The 18,659-nt window shown below is 36.2% G+C and overlaps 8 protein-coding genes across 8 annotated transcripts; 3 read left to right on the top strand and 5 right to left on the bottom strand. All coding sequences in view use genetic code 12, as the record gives it.

Moving 5' to 3' along the window:
• CORT_0H01760 (hypothetical protein) lies at positions 1-3,921 on the top strand (the record flags this gene model as incomplete). Its single annotated transcript, XM_003871364.1, has 1 exon — positions 1-3,921. The coding sequence occupies one exon, from the start codon at positions 1-3 to the stop codon at positions 3,919-3,921; it is 3,921 nt and encodes a 1,306-aa protein (XP_003871413.1).
• A 28-nt stretch (positions 3,922-3,949) lies between these two features.
• Positions 3,950-5,077, bottom strand: CORT_0H01750 (Leu2 isopropyl malate dehydrogenase; the record flags this gene model as incomplete). The annotated part of the gene is made up of 1 exon (XM_003871363.1): positions 3,950-5,077. The coding sequence occupies one exon, from the start codon at positions 5,075-5,077 to the stop codon at positions 3,950-3,952; it is 1,128 nt and encodes a 375-aa protein (XP_003871412.1).
• Positions 5,078-5,421: 344 nt separating this feature from the next.
• CORT_0H01740 (Spl1 protein) lies at positions 5,422-6,933 on the bottom strand (the record flags this gene model as incomplete). Its single annotated transcript, XM_003871362.1, has 1 exon — positions 5,422-6,933. One exon carries the CDS (start codon positions 6,931-6,933, stop codon positions 5,422-5,424), a length of 1,512 nt encoding a protein of 503 aa, XP_003871411.1.
• Positions 6,934-8,351: 1,418 nt separating this feature from the next.
• CORT_0H01730 (Gbp2 single-strand telomeric DNA-binding protein) lies at positions 8,352-10,361 on the bottom strand (the record flags this gene model as incomplete). Its single annotated transcript, XM_003871361.1, has 2 exons — positions 8,352-9,677; positions 10,329-10,361. 2 exons carry the CDS (start codon positions 10,359-10,361, stop codon positions 8,352-8,354), a joined length of 1,359 nt encoding a protein of 452 aa, XP_003871410.1.
• Positions 10,362-10,561: 200 nt separating this feature from the next.
• Positions 10,562-11,815, bottom strand: CORT_0H01720 (Sgf29 protein; the record flags this gene model as incomplete). The annotated part of the gene is made up of 1 exon (XM_003871360.1): positions 10,562-11,815. One exon carries the CDS (start codon positions 11,813-11,815, stop codon positions 10,562-10,564), a length of 1,254 nt encoding a protein of 417 aa, XP_003871409.1.
• CORT_0H01710 (hypothetical protein) lies at positions 11,764-12,504 on the top strand (the record flags this gene model as incomplete). Its single annotated transcript, XM_003871359.1, has 1 exon — positions 11,764-12,504. The coding sequence occupies one exon, from the start codon at positions 11,764-11,766 to the stop codon at positions 12,502-12,504; it is 741 nt and encodes a 246-aa protein (XP_003871408.1).
• A 74-nt stretch (positions 12,505-12,578) lies between these two features.
• CORT_0H01700 (Pel1 protein) lies at positions 12,579-14,486 on the bottom strand (the record flags this gene model as incomplete). Its single annotated transcript, XM_003871358.1, has 1 exon — positions 12,579-14,486. The coding sequence occupies one exon, from the start codon at positions 14,484-14,486 to the stop codon at positions 12,579-12,581; it is 1,908 nt and encodes a 635-aa protein (XP_003871407.1).
• Positions 14,487-17,214: 2,728 nt separating this feature from the next.
• Positions 17,215-18,651, top strand: CORT_0H01680 (hypothetical protein; the record flags this gene model as incomplete). The annotated part of the gene is made up of 1 exon (XM_003871357.1): positions 17,215-18,651. One exon carries the CDS (start codon positions 17,215-17,217, stop codon positions 18,649-18,651), a length of 1,437 nt encoding a protein of 478 aa, XP_003871406.1.
• Between the last annotated feature and the right edge of the window lie 8 nt (positions 18,652-18,659).

Raw genomic sequence — 18,659 nt, 5'->3', positions numbered from 1 at the left:
ATGAGTCTTTACACGCGTTATGTTTCGGGAGAACACGATAAAGAGCACTTTGAAGCAAAACAAAGACAAATCAGTCACCATGGAAAGAAAACAAACCCAAATGACCAAGTAGCCAAGGAGAGCATTCAACTACCATTTTTCAATGATGACCCTGATGACTATACGAGCGATATACACGATCAAAACAAACTGTTATTAACTTGGTTGCGTATTTTTCAACGTGCTGCAATATTTGTGGGTTATGATGACCTCGTGTTCAACCATGTTGTGTCAATAGTCTATCAAGTTGCAAACAAGAACAAGCTTTCAACTCAATCGATAACCAAATTTGGTCTTGCATCTTATCCTAATTTGAAATTGGATTCAAATTCTCGATTTTGGCCCAGTTGCGAAAACCTCATACCTCAACATCAAAAATCTCATGTACGCCAAGCATTAGCCATTCTGAACTTGAAGAATTCAAATAGGTTGTTGAATCATCATCATTTGATGCAGTTGCCTATGTGGGATGAAACTAATGCTGGTGCACTAGCGAGTGCAATGACATTAGTGCAGAACAAATCACCAGAAGAAGTTGGAAAAAAACTTGTTGAACTTGGATTGGTTCAAAATCAAAAAGTATGTTCTTTTACAGTTGATGTGATATATGATAACGATAATGTAAAGGATGAAATAGTGGAGGAGAATAACTTAATGGTTTCGTTGTTGGGAGAACAATTGGATCAGATTTTTAATCCATTATTGGAGTATGCACCCGAGGAAATAAAATCTTCATACATACCTTCTATGGATAGGAATCTTGTACATTTCCTGAATTCTAAAATACAATCCATCTTGGATGAGCTTATAAATGTTCAGACAAATTATACTGCCGGATTGGTAAATCTACTACAAACGTTCATAATACCATTAAGGATCAGTGTGATGGGACATGAGAATGTAAACTCATCTAGTGCTATACAAAAAATCAATCAAATTTTTCCACCTACTATTGATGAAATCACAAGAGTCAATTGCTTATTAAATGATGCATTGTTAAAAGCTCGTAAAGTGGATGACGTTGAAATAATTGTTGCTATGGGAACAGTTATGCCATATTTCTATAAACCGTTTATACGACATGAAGCAAATGTGAAGCATTTCAATGACCACTTGATCAAATTCGCCCAAAAGTACAAAAAGAGTATATTTGAAAACAGGGAGATCAACTCTTCGCAATATACTGTACGTGAAATTGATTCAATTGTTACTGGCGCATTATTGGAACTACCAAAGTTTAAACTTTTGTTACAAAGACTACATGAAGCAATTGAATTTGAAGAGATACAATTGCGAAATTTTGATAAGGAGAGGAGTACCGATACTTTACGATTGATTAATCTGTATTATGAATCAGCTATGGATGTCATTTATGCATTTTCAGGAGCTGATGAACAGAAAGTGGAAGCGAAAAGACGAGTGTTTACCCCTACGGGTAGAATGTTGACTGAAATAGCTGGGAACTGGCCTCCTGAGCTTCAGTTCGATTGGAATTCAAGGAAAATTGTTGGGATTTTCCAATTACAAAATGTTGCATCGACAAACACAACTGGATCGGAGATTTTAGTTGTGTTTTCAGATTATTTGTTGTTTTTCACTGTTGAAGATGGTAATGTAGAGGTTGACAATGATAACAGGAAGAAATTATCAGTTGCTGATGCCTTGATGCATTCTTTGGTTAATGAAAAACCAATGCCAAACTTGGAAGCTTTTCCTGCAATGCAGGTGACGGCATGGTGTCGTATTGATGAGGTACTAGTTACCAAGTACTCGGCACTAAATGAAAAGAATACCGAAATTGACTGTCTTCGATTCCTTTCGTTAAACTCTAATGGGTTTAGTTCCTCCACCAATAAAGCAAGGACATTTGCCCGTAATTACAAAGCCACAGTTAAACGTGTACCAGTTGAAGATATTATCATTGCCGTTGAGAAATCAAAAATTCTTCACAAGTCATCGTCTTTCCATTTATTCAAATCAATAAACAATGACATGAATATTAGCTATACTGCTCAGTCTATTTCTGATTATGAAACAGAGATCTTCAGACTGCCATTTGCATTGATTTTGAATATGGATATTGATGTGCCTTCCTATTTTGAGGAACATCCTCAATTGCTTTTGTTACTACAGGCTTCGATGATTAATGATAATGAAATGAGAGTTACTGGGTATGATAAATGTTCCAAGGAACAGATTAATGATATTATTGAGAGTAAGCAATTATCAAGCTTTCTTGAGCAGATGGTTAAAAAGACATTTCATAGTTTGTTTTCGACCTATAATTCAGTGACACATAATGCAATTGAGGGAAAGTCATGGAATTTGAAGTATTTAGTTGACTATTATCTTACTGATAGGATCGATTCAGAGAAACAAGACTCAACAAAACCAAAGTCCACAAATATGGGTCAATCGAAAGTGGAACCATCTTCGAATCACCATAATGCTCCTTCAAAGCCCCTGTCTTCAAAAAGCTCGATATTAAGCAGACTACATTTGAAGAAAGCCAAAAAGTCAACCACGCAAACTCGAGAGCCAAAAACAAAGAGGAAAGTATCAAATACATTTATTCCACAAGGAACAAAACTTGAATACAAAGAGATTTACAAACCTATTCCAACGCTTCAAAAAAGAGAAATGTCATCAACTAGCACAGTTATTGAAAACAAGACAGAACCACTGAGCGAGGGAAATAAACGATGTACTTCAGTCCCATCGATTGATGTATCGCCTAATTTCCAATTTCCCCTTCAAATTGACAACAACTTGGACGAGATTGAAACAAATGCCGTGGCTTCAATTAATCATGAAACTAGTACAATTAAACGACTTTCGACGATGGATGATATTTCCATGGTTTTGAAAATGTCACAAGAACCTTCTTTTGTTGGTGATTACTTTTATGATGAGTATGACCTGACACCCAATTGGGAGTATTTCAACATGAAGAATGAAAGTGGTGGTAACATGTTTAAACAAGAGATCATGGGAATAAATCTGCAACTGGGAAATATTGGTGATTTGGTAGAGATTGATGAGGAAGCTGTGATTAATTCAGCAGCTGATGAACAAAATAGCCAAGTGCAACACTCCGGTGAAGGTATTGATAGCGGCGCAGCTTTGGACCATCATGAGCCAAACTCATTAGCCCATGGAGTCACAGAGAGATCTCAATTTGATCCACCTTTTTCGATGTTCATCCCAAATGCAACTAATACTCGCAAGCCATCAAATGAATCACTGATATTTTCCCAAGCTGCACAAACCCCCACCCCCTTCAACACCTTTGCGACTCCTCCATTGTCAAATAATACAGAAGGTCTACTTTCAACCCGTAATACCCACAATAACTACTCGAAACCTATCCCACTTAAACAAGTGTCTAGACTACCTCGTGATGAATCAGTCAAATCAATTAGTGCTCATGAATATGCTATTGAATTTAGTCGATTGATTGATGCTGAATTTAGTAAACCACCATTGGATGCCGCGATAGGCTCCTTGTCCACCACGACCATGACAAAGACACCTATGTTGATTAGTCCATCGACAACGAGCTTGACTCCATTTCATACGAATTCAAGTGTGGTAACTCTTGTTAGTAATTCATCAAACAATGCGGAAGTATCAGAAGAAGAGGCTTATTCGTCAACTGAGGATCAAGAGGGAGGAATGCAAGCTCAGCCAGTCTTGCACAAGGAGTTGAAAAGTACGCAAGAGACTCTAATTGCCCCAAATGCGTTTAATAATATGCATCTGAGTGAGACTACAACAAAGCCATTGAATGAATATATGAGAGATGATTCAATTTCGCAACTTACTAACTTATTACAAAATTCAATCAAATTTAATGATTTCAGCATCGAAATGTTTCGTTGATTCAATACTAAATACGTATATAAAGTTATTAAGCTTTCGATTGTAAAATCTTTTTTACAGTTTCAGCAACAGCATCACCAACTTCAGTAGTGCTATTATTTCCTTTCAAATCACCAGTTCTAATGCCGCTATCCAAAACCTGTTTCACCGCCTCTTCCAACGCCTCAGCCTCTTTAACACAATCCAAACTCAATCTCAACATTGAACTAGCTGACAAGATGGTGGCAATTGGATTAACTTTATTCTCCGCCAAATCGGGCGCTGATCCATGGCATGGTTCATAAAGACCAAATGCCTTATTTGTATCAGGTAAGGAAGCCAATGAAGCACTAGGTAAAAGACCCAACGAACCAGGGATAACACTAGCTTCATCGGAAATGATATCACCAAACATGTTTGATGTGATTATGATACCGTTTAATTTAGTTGGATTCTGAATCAAAATCATAGCTGCTGAATCAATCAATTGATGCTGCACCTTCAATTGGGGAAATTCGGTAGATATGACTTTATCTACTGTTGACCTCCATAATCTTGATGATGCCAAGACATTAGCTTTATCCAAAGACCAAATGGGCAAAGGTGGATTATGTTGCAATGCCATAAATGCAGCCATACGAGTAATTCTTGCGACTTCAGCCACAGTGTATTTCTCCGTGTCCCATGCTGTTTCACCATCGCTGCTTTCACCTTGTTCTTGACGTTCACCAAAATATATTCCACCCACCAATTCACGAACAATGATTAAATTGGTACCACGTACAATATCAGGACGTAACGGACTCAATTCCAAAAGTGATTCACTAGCGAAATTACAAGGACGAATATTGGCATAAAGATTCAATTCTTTACGAATCTTTAATAATCCTTGTTCCGGACGCACGGCGCCAGTACCCCATTTGGGACCACCGACGGCTCCCAATAAGACAGCATCGGATTTTTTAGCCAGTTCTAACGCTTCGTCGGGAAGTGGTGAGCCAGTGGCATCGATGGCGGCACCTCCAATTAGGTGATGTTTGAAATCGAAATGGATTTTTTGATAGGGGGTTGATTCTTCAATTGCTTTGAGAACTTTGATTGCCTCGTTACATATTTCGGTACCAACATGGTCACCTGGTAAGACAGTGATTGTTTTAGTAATTGTGGGTTCAGACATTTTTTGTTACAGTGCTGTTGTGTAGTTTATCAAGAGGAATTGAGAAATATTTTGGTTGTTGATCTGGGGGTTGACTGTTATATTAATTTTTTTTTTTCAAGTTTTTCAATTGAGTATCCCGGTACAGGAGAGCGAAACAGGTTATAAACTTTCACCAAATTCCAACTAATCAACAACCAACACAAGAATACTACAACAACTACAACCACTGTCCTCTATATATGTACATATATTCTCTCAATACTATACGCAAAAAGAATCTAAAACACTAATAAACTCCCGATACATACACCCCATACCTTCGTCAACATAACACCTTTCTCCCATGATAAAACTCATTAGTTTTAATGACCACTCCATTCAATTGAGTCCAAGTCAATACCCTCTTGTACCATTTCCCATAATGGTGACATTTTCCTCAAGAAATCAACACGTTCATTAATAGCTTGTATAACGTAATCAACTTCACTTTCAGTAGTAAATCTTCCAATACCAAATCTAATTGAAGAATGAGCTAAAGCATCATCAGCACCTAAGGCATGAAGAACATATGAAGGCTCTAACGAGGCTGAAGTACATGCTGAACCTGAACTTAATGCAATATCTTTCAATGCCATTAATAAAGATTCACCTTCAATATAAGCAAATGATACATTGACACAACCTGGGTATTGAGATTTAGGGTTGGTTGATCCATTAAGAATAGTTGACGGGATGGATAATAAACCTTCTCTCAACTTGGTTGATAGTTTTTCAATATGTTTTTTATCATAAGCACCTTCTTCTTTAATTAGTCTGGCAGCTTCACCGAAACCAGCAACTAAAGGTGGAGCCAAAGTACCTGATCTTAAACCTCTTTCTTGTCCACCACCGGTAATAATTGGATCCAATCTAACTCTTGGTCTTCTTCTGATATAACAAGCACCAATACCCTTTGGACCATAAATCTTGTGTGATGAAATAGATAAGAGATCAATCTTCATTTCATTAACATCAATTGGAATTTTACCATAAGCTTGAGCAGCATCAGTATGGAAAAACACTTTATTTTCACGACAAATTTCTCCAATTTCCTTCAACGGTTGTATAACACCAATTTCATTATTGACAGCCATAATTGAAACAAGACAGGTGTCTTTTCTAATGGCTTTTCTTAAATCATCCAAGTTGATAAGTCCCTCGGAATTCACTGGTAAGTAAGTAACTTCAAACCCTTCATCTTGCATATGTCTTGCTGAATCCAAAACACACTTGTGTTCAGTTTGGGTGGTGATAATATGTCTTTTGGTTTTTCTGTAGAAACGTGGTACACCTTTAATAGCCATATTGTTGGTTTCAGTAGCACCACTAGTAAAGATAATTTCCTTAGGATCAGCATTTATTACACTAGCAACATAGGCTCTAGCCTTTTCAACCTCTTTATCAGTTTCCCACCCATAAGCATGGGTTGATGAATGAGGATTTCCATATAAACCAGTGTAAAATTCCAACATCTTGTCCAATACACGTGGATCAGTTGGCGTTGTTGCTTGTACATCCAAGTAAATAGGACGAGTACCAAATTTGGATGGGTCACGAGTGGCCGATTTCAAACTAAGTGATGAACCAGCTGGGGGTTGTACTTCAGCAGGTATATCCAAAGGTGTGGAGACATGTCTATTAACTGGAGTTGCAGTGGTAGCAGCAGCAGCACCGGCATTGGATTCTGACTTAGATGGGGATGTGGATGTCGTGGGTGGAGGCGTAGTAGTAGTAGTAGCTAGATATCTAGCTGCATACGATTTGAGATGACGCTGCTGCTGTTTAATCAGCCTAGCAGCTGTGGATGCGTTAACTTTGAATAAATGCTTATACATCTTGTGCTTTCCTTGTATTAAACCTGTGTATACCTTATGTAGTGAATATGTATTTGATGATTAAGCTTGAAGTAGGCTGACGTTTGATGAATTGATATATATATATATATATATATATGTAAAAGAAAGAGTTTTGATTAAATAGATTGGATATATCGATGATGCCTTTCTTTCTTTTAAAAGGGAAAGAAATTAATTTTTTTTTATATTTTTTTACTCCTCCCTCCCTCTCTCTGATACAATTTCTTTAAAGAGTCAACTCTAAATCCGTTTTAACTCCATGTTTATAGTACCCTATACAATTGGTACATATGAGAGAAATGGATCTACAAACCTATTCAGTATTAGTCCACATGTGCTGGCCCAACTTATCGTACTTACTAACAGACAGCTGAAGCAATTCTGTATTTGATATTTTTTTGTCTCCATGCACGTGACAAAGATCGGAACGGCTCCGAATTTAGATCAATTCTATTTGCCTTAGTAATGTTTACAGTATATGCAGGAATAACATTAAAAAAGGAACTAGACTCTCACATGGTAATCTATTTGGAGCTACCATTTGCCATTTGACGTCATTCGGTTTTATTAGTTTTTGGTATTTAGGTAGAGGAAAGTCACTTGAGCACAAGGCAGTGCGTTAGTTCAACTAGAAGAGGAACAGCATATCCTCATTACATTATTAGAAGTATGTGTTTGGAACTAAACACGTATGTTCTGTCTTGTTAACAATCCAATGATTTTCTTACATCACACTTCACAAGTTTGATCAGTTGTTCTTCGATAATTGGTTTAAGGATTGTAATATACCTTGCGATTGACAAGTCTTTTGTTTTGTAGTAATTCTTGATATCAATTTCTTTAGAAAAGAAGGAATTGGCGTTTTAAAACTTGTTAGTAATAACAACTACTACCCTCTCGTGTTGTCAGAATCAGTTAGTGAACGAAGTGGATTGATCTTTGGGGGAGATTTTTCTTTTTTGCTTTCTGGACTTATTGGAGCTTTTGAATTGATGTTACTTTTTGTTGTTTCCAATTATTCAACAAACCTGGTGTTGAACTCGCTTTTGAACTCACTTTTCCATCATCAAACTTTAATATTTGACTAAGAAACACAGGCTTCGGCGGAATTGCTCAAAAATGATTGCAAATTGGATTCATTTGGCAAGGTTTTAGTTATTTTGCATCCTTTTTAAATTGTTTTACCAGTGGAAAAGGCGACTTGTGAAATACGTTGAGTTTATTGAGATACATCATCTACAGACTAGATTGAAAGAATATGATATCTTTCTGTACATACTTATAGACTCTTTTTTTGAATAATATCAACTTAAAATTTTAAAGCACCACCAATTGCAATGATAACATTCGATTCAAACTCTAAACACATGACTCTAACTCCTCTCTCCACAAAGCGCTCACAATCTTTTATAAGAAATCTTTAACCTTCTTCCACCATATTCATAACCATTCAATTCATTGAGTGACGCAGTGGCAGACTCAACCAATTCAAATTGAACAACAGCATTACCACTAGCTCTACCATCTTCTTGATATTGAATCTCGGCTTTGGTTACTCTTCCAATAGTTTCAAACAAATCAAATAAATCATCATTTTGAGTACTAAATGGTAAATTTTCAACAAAGATGGTATCATTTGGTTCTTCACCATCACCAGTGACACCTTCAGTAAATTCGGTATTCTTTTTGCCTCCAATTGGTGCAGAACTTGAAGCACCAGCTGCGGAAAATTCTCCAGTGGCAGCTACATTGGAAGTACGTCCGTGTCTAGTATCTAACCTTCTGCCTTCAATTTCATACCCTTGAAACATTTCGACTGCAGCATTGGCTTCTTCAGGAGTATCGAAAACAACAGTACCAAATCCTCTTGACCTACCCATATCATCCAATCTTACATCAGCTCTGGCTACTGAACCAGCTTTTCTCATGATATCTTTGAGTGCTTGCCAAGTAATCGAAAATGGCAAATTGCCTACAAACACCTCAGTTCCTGGAGTGGTTGGTGGTAATGGAGGTCTGTAATCACTTCTAGCATAACCGCCTCTACCACCAGCAGAACCATAACCACCTCTTGAACTATCTCTACCATAATAGGAATCACCATACCTACTTCCACCTCTATCAAAAGATCTTCCTGATCCAAAATCTCTCTTTTCAGGTGGTGGATAGTCTCGTCTGACAAAAATTTCTCTCCCATGATATGAAAATCTATCGTATTTGTCAATTGCCTTAGTGACATCATCCCTAGATTTGAATTCAACTGTAGCCATACCTCTTGATCTACCTCTGTTGGTAACAATATCAGCACGAACTATATCAAACTCACCTTTGAAGATATCCTCAATATCTCTCGATGTGGAATCAAATGGAATATTACCAATAAAAATTGAGTTATCATAGTTTCTTTCAGTTTTAGAACGATAGCTTGAATCATCATCTCTAGTTCCATAACTTCTTGAAGAATAATCTCTGCTACTACTTCCTCCTCTGTAGCCACTACTGTAAGATGACGATCCTCCAGATCCTCCGTAAGAAGATCCTCTCGATCCTCCATAGGACCCTCTTCCTCCTCCTCTTCTATCACCATACGAGGATCTAGAATAACTCGATCCTCCGTAATCTCTTCTACCATATGACTCTCGATCATTAGACGAGGAAGCATCATCTCTACTGTATCTGTCCCTAATTGGTGATCTTTCTCTGTCTCTTACAGGAGACCGATCCTATAATAGTTTCAGTTAGCACCACACAATTCTTGTAAAATGTAAAAAATATTTTAAGAAGTGAATCAAAAGCAGCATGTAGCGATTGTAGCAAGCAGCAAGCGGCAAGTTAGCAAAAATAAAGGACCAAACAAGCAAACTAGCATACCAAGCAGACAAGCAAAACAAGCAGCCCATGAGCAACAAAGAAGAAAGATACATAATGCATCAACACCGACACCGACCACCAAGCGCAATTGAAATGAGTCAACCGAATTGTAATAACAAGTCTTGATAAAAAACCACATCAAACTAGACTCCTCCCACAGCTACTACGTCCATCGCTTCATCAACTATCCAAACACCAAACAACAGCGACATCAAATAGCACCACCATCAGTGTGATCTTATTTACTAGCCCCTCCAAGACCCACCCAGACAAACAACCAACCATTTACCATTGCGAACATTCATTTGTAGCTCACATCTTACCATGCACAGAAATCATGATTGACATATAATCCTGTTCGGTATTGGTTTTGATATTGGTGCTGGCATCGGCGTTGGCATCGACATCGACATCGGCATCGGCATATAATGCTAAAAAATATCATGTTCTTTTTGTCGCCAAAAAAGACAAAACCCCTCAGTTTAGTGGAAAGCCTAACATACCCTTGAATAATCATCAATATCCATTCCATCCATTTTTGAATATCGTAGTTCAGATTGTTCTATGTTGTGTGTGTGGTGAGCTGATAATCTGATAATCTTCGTTGAAAAATCGATAACGATAATTTCAGTTTTTTTTTTTTGGATTTTACACGACCTTATAGAATATGAACTGTTGGGTATATACACACACACATACACACTTCTGTATAACTTCATATTGGCCTATATTCTCTTTATTTCAGCGGTAGAGGCAATACAAACCTTCTTTCAACTTCGCATTCCTTATTCACTTCTTCCTCTCCATCAAATTTTAATCGTACGTTACCATCCTTCTTGTGCCCGACAACAATAGCTGAATAATAAGTAGTTGTATCAGGATACCTTGCCAATACTTTAGTTCCATAAGCATAATTAATCAAATCTCGAGCTACCTCTTCAGTAGGAATCAACAAAATTTCCTTATAATTGGCTCGAAATGTATGCCCAGGATTATTGTTTTCATCGGGTTCAGGATCTCTAATTTCAAATTTAATTCCATCACCGATAATCTTGACAACTTCGCATTGGATCCATTCATTGATTCGATTACGAAGTTTGAATGCTACTTCACTACCAAGGTAAATGGGTTCGGATGGATTGTATTTTGATGTCCAGTATGATCGACCCACTTTTTTCAATTTTTTGCCCTTGCCTATAGCTCCAGAAGTCTTGGAAGTATTACCTTTGCCACCGCTGGCTTTACCTGATTTCTTTGATGTGGCCTTGGATGTAGTTGGTTTTGATGGTTCGGTAGCTCCGCGTCGATAATGAGTTGATGCAGTTTGTGTCATTGGTGTTCCTGATTTGGAGGAGGATGATGATGCTCTTCGTCTTGTAGTTGATGCAATAGGTACTTCATCTTCACCGTCATCTACTTCTTCATCATCATCGTCACTTTCTTTGTCATCTTCTTCAATAGTGACTCTAGCTTCACGTTCTTTGTCTTTTTCCTTTTGCTGCTTCTTTTTCAATTCTTCTTTCTGTAGATATTCAATTAATCGAGATAAATTTTCCATTGAAGTATCAATGAGTCTTTTGGCTGTACCTATATTTGATTTATGATCAATTATATCTTGTTTCAATTTGGTTAACTCATGCAGGGAAAGGTTTTTATAGTATTGGGCTTCATCTTGATTTTTGTCAACACTATGTATTGAATCAAATGGTAGACTTTCATTGGATGCACATATATCTTGTAGTGATGTTATTATTATATCCCAATTACCTTCAATTTCTGAACTCATGATTCTTTTTGAACTATTGTATGATATAACTGTTTTCCTATAGATTGTTTTGATTAACAAAAGTATTTCAATTTTTTTATCGCGACATATGGAATTCCAATATTTCAATGGGGGTTGAAGGGTACCCACTAACAACCAAAACACTTTTCGAAATGCATTTAACGGAGCTATATCCCATATCAACATCATGTATCCAACTGACATCCATCTTTTTGCAATTTAAATACAACAAAACCAGTAAAACAATCCAAGGGGTATCATATGACTACATACTACTACAATTTCTAGCTCACTTAACATCAATAATAGGTATATTCAGCTTCCGTTCGTCAACAATTAAATCTCAGTATAGGATACGATGGTCACTGGAAGTGTGCACTATACCGCCTCTTATACCTTTAATAGAGTTACTCACACTCATTGCTTCAACAGGTATACTAGCACAACTAGTTATTTATAAATCTACGCGAGGTTCAAATCAGGGTATCAGTCGATACTGTCAAGGTTTCATAGTCACGATATTGCTTCCATTTTTGTATTTGATAAAACTATGGACTTTCAAACAAGCCAAGATCAATGAGCTAGACCTAGCTGATTATGTTTGGGCAATGTACAAGTTGTTTGTTAATTTACAATATTGCCCACAAGTCATGGTCAATTGGATGGACGATAAAGTGAATGGGCTACATCCATATTGGTTACACTTGCAACTTGGTTACGCCGTGTTAGAGCTAACAGATAGAGTTGTTAATGGAGCTGTATGGGCTGATGTATCAATTTTATTCCCTAATTTGCCTTTGATACTCATAAAGGACATATCGTTAGGGATACTTGGTTTACAATATTACATTTATCGAGAGAAGCTGTCAGAAGTTCATTATAAAGAAGTATGAGTTACATTTCAAGGTAATAAGTTACATTATATCTATTTTAATACATTCTAAATCAACCTGTTCTACTTATAACTTTACAACTTTTCGCCAAGTAATTTCACAGCCAAATGAACTCTATAACTGATTCTTCTGTCTTCATCAATAGCATATTTCGGATGATGTTGATGTTGCAGTTGTCCTTGCTTTTCTATATTTTCATCTTCACCACTCACTAGCTTCTCGTCAGTAATATCTTGAATTACTACACCACTCTTTGTAGGATCCATCAGTAAAGGTTTGGGCTGAAAATCATCTAAACTTAACTCAGAAACATGTTCCATCAAATGGTTAATTTCTTGCTTCATTTGTCTCTTCAATTCAGGATCTTTAGTTATAATTATAGCATTACTTTCTAAATCACAACTGTATGCTCTCTTGGTATAATTCGAGGATCCAATTACTGTAATACTAGGTTCATCTTCTTCAGGAACTGTGAGCCATAACCCCTTTGCGTGATATGTCCAACCACCTGGAGTATTTACTACTCCATTTTGCCATTCGTACACCGTAATCAATGTTTCTTTACCCAATTTCTTCACTTGTTCAAGGAAGCGTTTAGCAAATAGGAGGTAAGCTTCGGGTAAGTAGTATGATAATCCAGACGATTTATAAAATGAATTGGCTTTTGGTGATGCAGTAATTACTGACCCTTGAGCACTACTGTTAATCAATCTATCTTGAATTTGAGGCAACATATTGAAATATCCCGCAGTAAACCACCATTTAATCCTTGGTGAATCAATATATGATAATAAACGTAAGATTGCTGGTTTTTCAGTAGATAAATCTTGATTTGGCAAAAACAATGGAGTAAATTGTGAAACAGGATATACTATAGTATCAAAATTTTCATGATCTTTAAACTCATCAAATGAAGTCAATTCATGCTGTTTTAAAATTGGCAGTAATAAATGAGATGCATCACTTAGGAACCGATGAGTATTGATATGAGGTTCACAAGTGACATTAGTTGTGGGCCAAATCAACTTGAACCCTTGCTTTAACTGAGATGTATGACGAATCTGATAAGATATAGATGCAATTGCTTGATGAAGACGGAAATAGTAATCAGTTATAGCTTTATTCTTGAACAAGTAATATCGATCTTGTCTATTGGTGAAATAGTCTTCTGATAAATTAGCTCCCGAAAGTATAATCTCATCATCAAATCCATATAATTTCATATGTTGTACTCCCCAACCCTCATCTAATCTCTTGGGTGCCAATTTCTTGGTTAATCCAGTCAAATTTGGAGTATGATACATCCTAATATCAACCCGATGTTTACCATATTTCTGTTCCAAAGGAGCTAATAAAGATGCAGAAGATGGATGATGAGGTGCTTCTCTAGTAGCTCGCAAAACATCAGTTAATAAATAAATTTTCAAATCTTGATTTTTGGCCAATGCGTCATCGATACAATCAACTAACTCATATTGAGTTTTACCGATGTATAAAGAAGACAAATAGACTCTATGTTTAGCTTGGGAGATTTTGGTTTTTAAGGTCAGATAAAATTGGGCTGGTTCCGATAATATTTCAATATCACCATTATTCAACAAAAATCTTGGAGCAATAGCATCTAATTGATGGAAAATGGTGGCTAACCTCGGATGAAAGGTGCCGATGTAATCTAATGACACATTCGGGTTGTTTGTTGCATAAGACCTCAGTTGTTGCGAATTAGCGTCTAATGAAGAAGATGAGTTGTTGAAAAAATAACTATAAATCGATGAAATCATGGGAAGCCCAGCAGATGTAGTTGTAGCCCTAGCTCTTGTTCGTGAAGATGTTGCAGATGCAGATGCAGATGTAGTTGAAAAACTTTGCTTTTTAGTAGTAGCACCTCCAGTTTTAAGTTGTTGTTTGAATATTATAAGCGATGCCACTGACGATGATGAAGATAGTAGGAATAAAGATTTGGGATACTTCTTCAATAACATCCAGGAAAAAAAAAAAAGAAGAAGAAGAAAGGGGGAACGTGAACTTTAAGTTTTGAATGGAATTTCTTATCAGTTAAATACTGTTTCTGATTGTTGTTGATTGTGTTGTTTTGGGTTTTTAGTAATATATTTATCCCAGGGCGATGTATTTTTTTTATTTCTTGAATTATTTCCCGTTTCATTGTTTTGGGTTTTTTTGTTCTTTTTCCTCTAAACAGAAAGAGATAAGGGACAAACAAACAAGATTTAGAGATAACAAATATTAGAGTATAGATCAGCACAAGACCATCATTAAGAAGAGAGGGGTCGTTCATACATTCTTTTATTTACTTACTTACTTATTAAACATCACTATTTTTCAATGGAATGATATTAATCTATTGAGAAAGGGGGTGGTGGAGTAATAAACGAAAAACAATAGTATGGTGTTTACATTATAGTTCTCTGCTCTTTAATGTGTAATAGACGTGCAGGTTTATATCTACTTACGCCACTACCAGGCTTTAACTAGTTATATAGTAATAACTTAAACTGGTACCAGAGGTGATTATTTATGACGCCATTAAGCAATTTTTTTTTTTATTACTCTAGACACATATGTACGCCTAATAAACTAAACGCCGAAAAATTTCATGTTTGTGGTGTAAAGCCAAACTTCTGCATCTAAACTTTACAGTAGTAAACTGCAAGTGTAGATTCTTCAATAGATATTACCTTGTTTAGTAAAACTGCCTTTATATAAGTCTCATTAGGCCAAATGCTTATTTTATATTTCTTATTACTAAAAATTAAGCTTACAAGGGTTTCGGTTCTAGTAGATTTATTCGTGGCTTGGGTGTTAAACATCTGCAAATTCAACGATTAAACAAAGGAGAGTTACAAGTTGATCCTACATAGCTCGCTCTAAGCTAAAAGAGTTGTGGTTGACTTACTTGAAATCCAGTAGACACGATTAAGTTGGAGATTGTCACCGTCACAGTCACAGTCACACGATGTTAAAGAGATGAAAGAAAAAAAAAAGCAATTTTGGAGACTCGGAATCCGGGTTTAAAAAAAGAAATAGAATCACCGAATTTCATATACAAATACATAAAATTTGAATAAACCCTATAAAACGTTTGACAGAAAGGTCATTGGTTATGAAACACCTCTTTCGACTATTATATTATTGGTTGATATACAATTTGTACCTTTCAAAGGTCATGGAACTTGATTGAAACTCCGTTATAGTTTGAAGGAAAAACACAAAGTGGTGGGGTTAAACACTATCATGAATAAGGTTTGAAGTTGAAGCATTGTGTGGGGAAGACGGTTGTTTGAGGACAAATTTTTCTACTTTTTCTTGTCACATTGTAAATTGGTCTTCTAGAATACTGTTTTGTTTAAATTTCAACACCGGTAAGAAGATATATAATCCTTCTTTTTGAATATTTTTCTTTAAAACTCCCCGGTTCCCCCATTTCCCGCCCAATCTACCTAAATCTCACAGTTTGACGAAGGTAGGTGCATTGTCTTTATACAGCTCAACTTCAAACCATTGTTTCTCATGGCAAATAAAATTGTGGAGAAGAGGCTTAGGACCTTATATAACTTTTCTACTACAACACAACTTCCCCTCCGTAATGGTGGAGAACTAACATTGTACGGGATTAGGAGAAAAAAGCTTTTTAGTCATTTTTCTGTTCCCCGACTTACCACAAATGGCGATTGCTCTCTTTTCTCAAAGACTTATCGGTTTTCTTGGCACACACCGAATTTAAAGACCGTACAAGCACTTTATGTACTGCATATAAACGAATCCTGTGTCTGGTTTCAAATGCCGAATGGAAAAAAAATATTTACAAAACCCGAATATGGAAAGTGGTAAAACATTAAAAACCATAACTACTTAATTAGGCAATATCTACATATGGATAAACTTTTAAGCTAAATTTTAATGATTGTTCAAATAGAAACTATAACTTACCTTTTCAGCTAATGTAGCCTAAAATATTTGCTTTTTTTTAGTTTGTAGCCTTTATAAGCGAGTTGCACCACAATGCGGGAACTTTTGGGCTTTGGGTTAGTTTTCAGTTTCAATCACCGAATAGTGGTCCCCTACAACGGGCTTTGCCAAAGTTAAAGATCTGCTGTTGGATTTATCTTAGGCTGGCATTAATCAAGGGATCTACATACAGAATAAAGTTTTTGGGCGAATGATTTCTGTAGCCAGGTAAAATAAAAGAACGACTACCTAACATTAATCACATAACGAAATACCAGCAACTTGTGTATGTTCAAAGCAGTATCACACAAGTCGTCAGCAAAATTGAAATTAACTATTCTCGTTAAACCGTCTGATGCGCATGCGATCTCTAAATGTGATGCCATCAATGCACAAGCTTTACTACAAGGCTGAAGATGTTTATTCATACACTGATCTTGCAAAATATCCCTGCAGTTAAGCCTCAACTTATATGGTATAAAGGCAAGTATCCTTATCCGATATTATGCAAATAAAATGATACTGGTATAGTGTTGTGTCCAATACAATGGTTATGTCGCATAAGTTGCTATTGTCGCATAATTTTTTTTGAAATAAAAATTTGACACAATCAAACAGACAAAATTTCAACACAAGGTTATATACTCAAGGGTAATCTTAATCATATTCCATCACCAGCCTACTAGCACCCAATTCCCAAAAGAGTTTAGCTAACATCTCATCACCTACTAACACATTACAAAGATGCTGCCATCATCATCATCACCACCACCATCTTCAACGAACGAATGGGCCAAAGCAGAGAAGGAAATTGCTCAAGACCAACAACTTCAAGAAAAAATCACCAATGAGGAATTCAAAATATGGAAAAAGACAGTTCCCTTATTATACGACTTTATTCATACTTTTGCTTTAGATTATCCTTCTACTATCGTAGAATGGTTACCCAAATATAACAAAACCAGCGATGACGACATTGTTGAAGTTCAATTTCTACTAAGTTCCACCGCTGTCAATGGATTAGAAAATTCATTGGAGCTAGCTTCTATTACTTTACCTTCAACGTTGGCTGGCAAAGATAGTATCACAGTTCCTTCTGATGGGATCGATACTTCTAATTTCAAAAAGTTGACTAAATGGAAACAAAATTCCGTGGCTAATGCATTGAAATTATCACCAGATGGATCGATTGCTTTATCTTTTAATGGAGATGGTATCATTCACGGATACAATTTATCCAGTGATAAAGTTGTTGATTACAAGTATCATAAACAGCTGGGATTTGCATTAGATTGGATAGACAATGACAGATTTTTATCAGGAGGTTATGATTCACAGATTGCCTTGTGGCAACTTGATAAACCATCTACTCCTATACAATTATTTAAATCGCATCATGGAGCAGTCAACGATATTTCAACTAGTGATGTCAATATCTTTGGATCCGTTAGTGACGATTCAACTACTCAATTCCATGATTTAAGAACATCCATAGGCGATTCTAACCCAGTTGTCAAAATTGAAGATAAATTTATTCAAAATTGTATTAAATTCCATCCCAAGATAAATACCCTTTATGCCACAGCTGGTAAAGATAATGTTGTTTCTTTATATGATTTGAGAAATTATAAACAACCATTTAGGAAATTATTTGGTCATAATTCCTCCATTAGACAATTGGAATGGGATAACTTCAATCCACTGACTCTTGTTTCTTGTGGATTGGATTCAAGAATTTTATTTTGGAATTTAGATAATCTAGAGGAAGATTATACTTATCCTGATACAAATGCAAATACTGAGACTAACAAGAGGAAAAACCAACAAGCTAGTAAGCCTGATCCATGTTTGAAATATGTACATGGTGGTCATGTTGGAAGAATTAATGATTTTGCTCTTCATCCGAAAATTCCTAATTTGTTTGCTAGTGTTGGTGACGATAGATTATTGGAAATTTGGAAACCAAAAGCGTTGCCTGTAGAGGAAGAAGAGGAAGAAGAGAAAGAAGAAGAAGAAGAGGAGGAGGAGGAGGAGGAGGAGGAGGAGGAGAATCAAGAAGAAGAGAAGAAAAATGACAAAGAAAAGAGTACCGAAGCTGACGTTGATGCTGATGCTGGTAAATCCTCCAAAGATGATGATGAAGAAGCATCTCTGTCAAAAGATGTTGAAATGAAAGATTAAATAAACTG

The sequence above is a fragment of the Candida orthopsilosis genome (genome assembly GCF_000315875.1).
Source record: "Candida orthopsilosis Co 90-125, chromosome 8 draft sequence".
NCBI lineage: Eukaryota > Fungi > Ascomycota > Pichiomycetes > Serinales > Debaryomycetaceae > Lodderomyces > Lodderomyces orthopsilosis.
The sequence above is the reverse complement of the archived record's forward strand: the minus strand, read 5'-3'. Positions and strand labels throughout refer to the sequence as shown.